Source organism: Penaeus japonicus, unplaced genomic scaffold (assembly GCF_977035675.1).
Source record: "Penaeus japonicus unplaced genomic scaffold, GWHDUDI00000001_assembly GWHDUDI00000017, whole genome shotgun sequence".
NCBI classification, from domain to species: Eukaryota; Metazoa; Arthropoda; class Malacostraca; order Decapoda; family Penaeidae; genus Penaeus; species Penaeus japonicus.
The window spans coordinates 8,388,560-8,396,059 of NW_028234419.1; the positions used below are offsets into that span (position 1 = coordinate 8,388,560).

General features: G+C 38.2%; 1 protein-coding gene across 2 annotated transcripts in view; it reads right to left on the minus strand.

Annotated features, from left to right (window-relative positions):
* The window catches only part of kibra (WW and C2 domain containing protein kibra), a 22,691-nt gene that overhangs the window by 10,773 nt on the left and 4,418 nt on the right, over window positions 1-7,500 (minus strand). For both annotated transcript variants that reach the window (XM_043021175.2, XM_043021176.2), the window contains exons 2-7: window positions 4,890-4,999; window positions 4,485-4,688; window positions 3,919-4,075; window positions 3,516-3,768; window positions 3,171-3,398; window positions 1,089-2,089 (exon numbers count right to left, since the gene is read on the minus strand). In XM_043021175.2, the coding sequence (XP_042877109.1) occupies window positions 1,089-2,089; window positions 3,171-3,398; window positions 3,516-3,768; window positions 3,919-4,075; window positions 4,485-4,688; window positions 4,890-4,999 (1,953 nt within the window). The remainder of the gene's footprint in view (window positions 1-1,088; window positions 2,090-3,170; window positions 3,399-3,515; window positions 3,769-3,918; window positions 4,076-4,484; window positions 4,689-4,889; window positions 5,000-7,500) is intronic.

The following is a 7,500-nucleotide window of genomic DNA, read 5'->3' on the forward strand; positions in this document are numbered from 1 at the left end:
AAAAAAAGAAAGCAGGAGGAAAGAAAAAAAGATGATGGAAAAGAAAAAGAAGATGAAGAAATGAAAGGAAGAAGGAAGAAGTGAAAGGAAGAAGGAAGAAGAAAACGAAGAAGAGAAAGGAAAAGGAGGAGGAGGAGGAGGAGGAGGAGGAGGAGGAGGAAAAGAAGAAGAAGAAGAAGAAGAAGAAGGAGAAGGAGGAGATGGAGAAGAAGAAGGAGGAGAAGGAGAAGGAGAAGGAGAAGAAGATGAAGAAGAAGAAGAAAGAAGGAAGAAGAAGAAAAAGAAGAGAAAGGAAAAGGAGGAGGAGGGGGAAAAGAAGAAGAAGAAGAAGAAGAAGAAGAAGGAGAAGGAGAAGGAGAAGAAGGAGAAGGAGAAGGAGAAGGAGAAGGAGAAGGAGAAGGAGGAGAAGGAGAAGGAGAAGGAGAAGGAGAAGGAGAAGGAGAAGGAGAAGGAGAAGAAGAAGGAGAAGGAAGAAGAAGGAGAAGGAAGAAGAAGGAGAAGGAAGAAGAAGGAGAAGGAGAGGGAGAGGAAGAAAGAGAAGGAGAAGGAAAGAGAAGGAGAAGGAAAGGGAGAGGAAGAAAGAGAAGGAGAAGGAGAGAAGAGAAGAAGAGAAGAAGAAGAAAGATAAGAGGAAGAAGAAGAAGAAGAAGAAGAAGAAGAAGAAGAAGAAGAAGAAGAAGAAGAAGAAGAAGAAGAAGAAGAAGAAGAAGAAAGAAGGAAGAAGAAAGAAGAAGAAGAAAGAAGGAAGAAGAAGAAAGAAGGAAGAAGAAAGAAGTAAAAGAAGAAGAAAGAAGGCAGAAGGAGAAAGAAGGAAAAAGGAAGAGAAAGAGGTAGAATGAGGAGGAGGAGGAAGTGGAGAAGAAAAAAATAAAACAAAGGAGAAATAGGAGGAGTAAAATAATACAATATCCAGTATATTGTAATCAACACAAGAGACTGCTAACTATATCCTAAATATCCCAAAAATCTAATATCAGGTAAAGTTGACAAAAAATACAAAAAAGTCTGCAGTACTTAAATAAAAATAACTACACTTAACTACCATGAACTGCCAGATAAGTAAAGAAAAAATTATGAAAAATACTCACCTAAGTTTAATCTGCACCTGTGGAGTGTCTGGTGGTGATGCTGAGCCCTTGGGATAAGCCTCATATACTCCCGAGTCTCCGGCTACAGACTCGTCACTCACCGCCGCAGACATTGTCCGAGCATTGTTATCCTCAACCCCCACAACACCACCTTCCTCCTCTTCCCCCATTTCATATAGCACATCACTATCACCTGTAACACGTCCCAATAACCCACCACTAACACTAGTATTTGTTTCCGTGAATTCGTATTCTGACAATTCTTTCACTTGCTTATTTCCTACAGAAGTTGTGTCCAATTGTTTAACAGCCGCCTTTGCTAACAGAGGGGTTGCTGGGTTAAAGGTCCCACTTTCTGCAGCAGTGGGAGTGAGACAGAGTTCTGCTAGACGGTCATGCACAGTGCCAAGGTCTACATTGGCCAGTGGACCACTTCCTCCCTCTCCTGGATTGAATCTCGGTGGAGCCAGAGGGTCAAGACCTGACGTAGCATCATAAGCAGAGGTAGGTGGGGACAGAGATGATAAGGAGCTCCTTGGAGAGAGGGAGAGCATGGATTGAGATAATACAGCTGAGTTCCCGCTACTCTCCTCCAAAGACCTCAGTTTTTCAGCATACTGTCGATCAGCCTCTGAATTGGATTTCAACAGTCTTTCAACACGCTTTTGCAGTTCTGGCATATTGAGAGCAACATGTTCACTAGATGAGTATTGCTGACCCCCATAGATGTCCGTAAATGAGAGGCTGGAGAGAGAACCTTTACTGGACGTGGAGAGGGATCCTAACGAGGAGGAGGATGACACTGACAAGGTTGAGGCAGATAAAGAGCGCAGCTGTCCTTCAAGACCCACCATGACACGGACAGTATCGCGCAACCGGCAGAGGAGATCCTGACGCTTCTCTTGCAAAGACAATCGTTCCGCTACTGTTTTGTTACTGACTTCTAGAGCCTTTGCTAAATCACATTCAAGCTGTATGATCTTCTCATCCAGCTCACATGCCTGAAAACATATGAGGTGTAATAATCTTAAGAATAAGTAATATTAAATGTAGACTGATAATATATTTACAAAACCTTTAACCCATTCGCGCCGGTTGACGTGCTGACACGTGGTCGAAAAAAGCCCCGGACCCGGGTGACGTCCTGGCACGTGCTACATTTTCGGCCCGCGCGCCGGGAGGCCAGTAGCGACGTGCTGAAACGTCCGCATTAGAATGATAGATTATTCTTAGTACAATTCGATTTTCATACTTGATTTGTCTTAGCTACTTTAGTTTATCCTTCTAAATAGTAGAAAATGGGATATAACGTAATATGAATGACGTCTCAGGTACATACGTAATCTTGATTACGGCATGGTGATTTCTGTTTCTGATTTGTTGAATATGATGATCTGAGTCGAAAGACTATCGTAAAATCAATTGTAATTGGCCGAGGAATAAAAAAAAAAAAAAAAAAAAATTATATAACATCTTTTTGTTGCCCCACTAAAAGAAAATGACACTTGAAAAAACATTGCTGTTACTTGCATTCACTTGTATGCACATGTATGGTTGTTCATATTCTCTTTCTTTTCGTTTAGGAAGAAAAAAAAAATTGAAAAAAAAAACTATGTTTGTTACCTCACTAGAAGAATGCTTCCACTTCCCATTGGTATTACAACATAGGAGTAAAGAATATGGAAAAAGTTCAATAGAATAACACTAAAAAAACAGTGCTATAACATCTTTTTCGACTGATATACATCCTCTGAACATAGCACTACTTTCTACACATGATTACACTTTAGACGCAATCACGCAAACCATAAGGATTGGGTGGGTGAAAAACGCTCTGCGAGCGTCAGAGCGACCGCGCGCAGCGGGAAAACACCCCGGCACGAACGGTTGCGCGCTTGAAATCTTCCCGGCGTTATCGGGAGTAGGCGAAATTCCGCCCCGGCGTGAATGGGTTAAAGCTCTATTGCAAATACAAAATAGGATATTAAAGAGTCAGGAATTATTATATTTACAAATAAACAAGCTCATCCAAAACTATATGCAATGTATGAAGCAAAATACTGAAGCAAAGAAGTACCATACCTGCAAAGGATCACGTGTGTACGACCTAACACTTCTTAGTTCACGGAGTAACTGTTCTTTCTCCTGTATCAAAACTACACGATCTCTATCCCCTTGCAAGTCTTCTGGCGATAATCTCTCTTCTAAGCCTGCTAGATCATGCTGCAATCCCTTCAGTGTGCTCTTTGCTGAGTCGTATTCTAATTTCAGTCTTGTTAACTCAGCTAATCTTGCCCCAAGTGGCATACCCTGAAGATTGAAAAGAAAAATTGTGAAGGTGGAACATAAAATCACTATTAAGGTTATCAATATACGCTAGTATCAATCACATGCCCTCACTCACAAAGTGAAAACTGCAATTTGTACCTCTCCGCAGAAATCAGTCTGTGAGCCTGTGCTATGCTTCTCTGCTGCAGCTGCCTCCATATTAGCCTGTATTGCCTGAGTTGTTTCTACTGAGATAATGTCTTCTCGTAAAACATTTAGGGATTTTATTAGCTCAGCTTTCTCTTTCTCCCCAGCCCGTAACGACTCTTCTATGTTCTTTAATTCAGCGACAATAACTTGTGCTTGTTCTACACTGTATCCTGTTGTTAGGCCACTTAGTTTCTCTTGAACTCTGAAAGATATTGAAATAATATTAGTGAATGTTTCTTCATAAAATAAGACATTAAATAAAAGAAAGAAAGAAAGTACATTGCATAAATTTAACAGTAGATATGCCATAATACCTTAGACATTTCTAAGATCAATCAAGTAATAAACTAACTGTGCCAGTGTCTGCATGCCAGCCTCTGTGTTTGCTACTTCATGTTTGATCTGGTGAAGTTCCCTCTTCAGGCGACCAACACGGTTTCTGGCCATCGCTACGTCGGCCTTGAGCAAATCTGGGTCACACCTGCCAGCACCACTGCCACTTGAACTTACTGAAAAAGTCAATCCTAAGGTCAATAGGAGATATTTTGGATCCATATTATCAATATACAGACTTATGAACCAGGATACTAATCTATGCAATTAGTTGGATTTCAAGTTTAATACTATCGTAACTATCTACTTAAAATATATATATATATATATTAATTCATAAATACTTTGCCATCACAGCAAAATATACTAGTAACAGCTGCAATGAATATATGCCAAAAATAGCATCAATCAATACATTTTATAAATGATTCATTCAAATGCAACTCCATTTGAATCCCTACAATATATATGAAGGGCAAGTGAACCCACTGAAACATTAATGCACACAAATTCCCCAGCAATTGTTGACTTTTGCGTTAATTTCACACAACAAGTATAAACAAAAAGAAAGAACAGAACACATACATGAGGATCTTGAGCTGAACAGGTTGGTGAGAGTGGTGTTGAGGTGTTGATATTCATCCTGAGCTAATGCAAGCCGCTGTGCCTTCACTTGCATTATGTCTTGTTTTGCACTCAGGTCGTTCCGGGCTGAGCTGAGATACTCTATCAGCATGGCTTCCTGGACCTGCCGCCATGCTAGTCTGGGGTCCTCAATTTGGTTTCGCTCTGTGGTTGGTTGATAAGGTAAAACATTTTGGTTTAGAAAGAACTGAATTTACAGATTATGAGCTATTTCCTATACCCTAAAAATTATAAACATATTGGTTCTTTACCTGATTTTTTAATTTAATTTTTCCATAGTTCAGAAATTTACTTTGAGAAAGCAAAAATGAAGGTTTAAAAAAGGCAAATAGAAAAAGTCCTTACTATTAATATGATCGATGTAGTAAATGCCAATCTGGCCATCGTAGCATTCTTCCCATCCATAGGGAAGCTCGTGGCCTACGCAGTCTGCAAATGTCTGAGCTTTGGTGTAGCTGGAAGAGGAGAAGAAGAAAAGGTTTGGTCAATATTCACATCAAATAATTTTTTCCCCTTTAAATGGTAATGAAAAGCATCTGGAATGCAAGATAAATCAATTGATAGAACCGGCAGACCCTCTATATTCTAATTTCAAATCTAAAATTCACCCTCCCTACAACACTGGTGCTCTACTTTCTATGTAAAATATAAAAAGTATTAATATATTATGCACCTTTTGGAATGATGCAAAATTATGAAAATACAATGCTCATATGAGTAAATATGCATGCAACCTATACACCTGCTTAATTCTAATTAACTGACAAATAACATCATTTTCATATTGACTTTCCTGCACCAAGAGGGTAAAATTCATCATTAAATATAGTTATTTTGTGTCACTGATTAGACAGACTCTTTGCACCTGTTGAGCCTGCCTGCAGTTTCTTTTTAATTAATATTTTACTTAAATCAGTAATATAAAAGTATCGTTTATGTTCTTCTGGATCCAACTTTGCCAATCACTACACGACAAGAAAACAGCATAGAATAAAAAAAGAAAAAAGAGGTCAGATAATACAATATAACAAACCACTTCAAAAACAAAGCATTACGTCAATGAATATACATCATAACGTAAACTCAATCCAAAACAAAATCAAAGGTTACCGAATACATGAACGCCAACAAACCCAACAGGCATGGATATAAACACAGTAAGAGCATGCCCGAGATCTTTCGTTACAATTTAATACAGAAAGTTGTCCATAAATTAAAGTTCTAAACAATCGCTTCAACAATGAAGTTTATAAGTTATAACAGCAGCATGAATTTTGTCATTCTTAACCCTATGACGACGGTGCGTCACACCCGTGTGACACAGCCAAACTCCCGATGCCGGGGCGTCATGCCAGTGTGACAATTACAATGCAATATTGCAATCGCCCGGCATAGGGGTCTTCGCGTAGCGAGTGCCCCATCGGGAAAGGATTAATAACACTCTCAAACCAGCTGATCAATTAACCCATTCCCGACGGGGGATTTCTAGCCTAGAATGTCCAAATGCCGGGGCGTTCGAATTATTAGGCCTAAATCAATTGAATGGCCGGCACAATACTGTGCCGCCCGGCAACTGGGCTTTTGAATGTGCGGTACACATGCTGTACCACCCGTCCTGTGTGGGTTAAGATGCAAACTGCTTAAAAATTTTTTTTACCAACACCTATTCCTGTTTTGAGCTGCCACCAAATTCAGACAAAGTGTCAATGCACCCTTTGTTTATTCTCATTTATCATATTCCTGACAAAAGAAATGTCTATACAGTCCAGTCAATTGGTAACAATCATTTAAAGATGTAGTGGATTCATAAAGCCACCTATATGGATTTACACATAACACACACAACCCTCCACCCCCTAAAGCATATATATATACACAAACATATATACCCAAATGTGACATAAACACTATACATACATGATATATATACATGATAATATGCAATAAGTTTCAAGGAGAAATAAATAATGTACCAGAATATAAACTCAAGTTAATATGTATGAAAATAATATCAACAGTAATAATAATAACAATAACAATAACAATAATAATAACAATAACAAAACAGCAATAATTCAATAAAAAGTAATAACAATAACAACAATAATAATAAAAATAACAATGATAATGATAACATGTTTGTGCGTGTGTCTGCAAGTGCATGAGTGTATGCATCAAAAGCAAGTATGTACTTGCGTGTGATGTGAAACAAGTGCGTGTGTGCACATGCATGCATACTTTTTTTCCTACTAGAGAAAAATCAACCACATCTAGTCATCACATATCTCATTCACATCATTATACAAGGCGTCTCTAATAATTCCACCAAATTGTACGTAACTGTTTATCCAATCTTACAGTACAGCAGCACGGCAAAAATAAATTGGAACCACTGTATATCAGTGTGGCCATTATGATAGTTTTTACACAATCTATAACACTTGATTTTTATCTCCTTTGCTGCATGATAACATTCCTTAGCCTTCTGGATCATAAGGTCTCATGATAATAAACTTTTCACTATCACTAACCGTAAAAAATTAAATTCACTTAGAATTTTATCAGTCACAGGATATCACACTCTACAGTTTGGGTTTTTTACAATTTTCCTTCTTACATTCAAATGAAATCACTCTTGGTTAATACAATGACTTATAAACACTGATATCATAGCACTTTTTCAGATCAAATCACTATTGGGTATTGCAATTATTTCTCAACACTAAAATTATCACACCAACCTACTACTTTCAATCATTTGTTTATCACTTTACGCAACACTCACTTCCACCATGATTTTATAGTTCCAACTCCTGTTTTTCTGCTTATGCTCCACAATCAACACTTACATTTACCACATTAAATTGCATTCACTTATTCGTCTGATTTTCACACAAAACAGAGGCTATCTCTCTATAATTTATTTCTTCACTATATGACAAGAGATCAAAGGCCA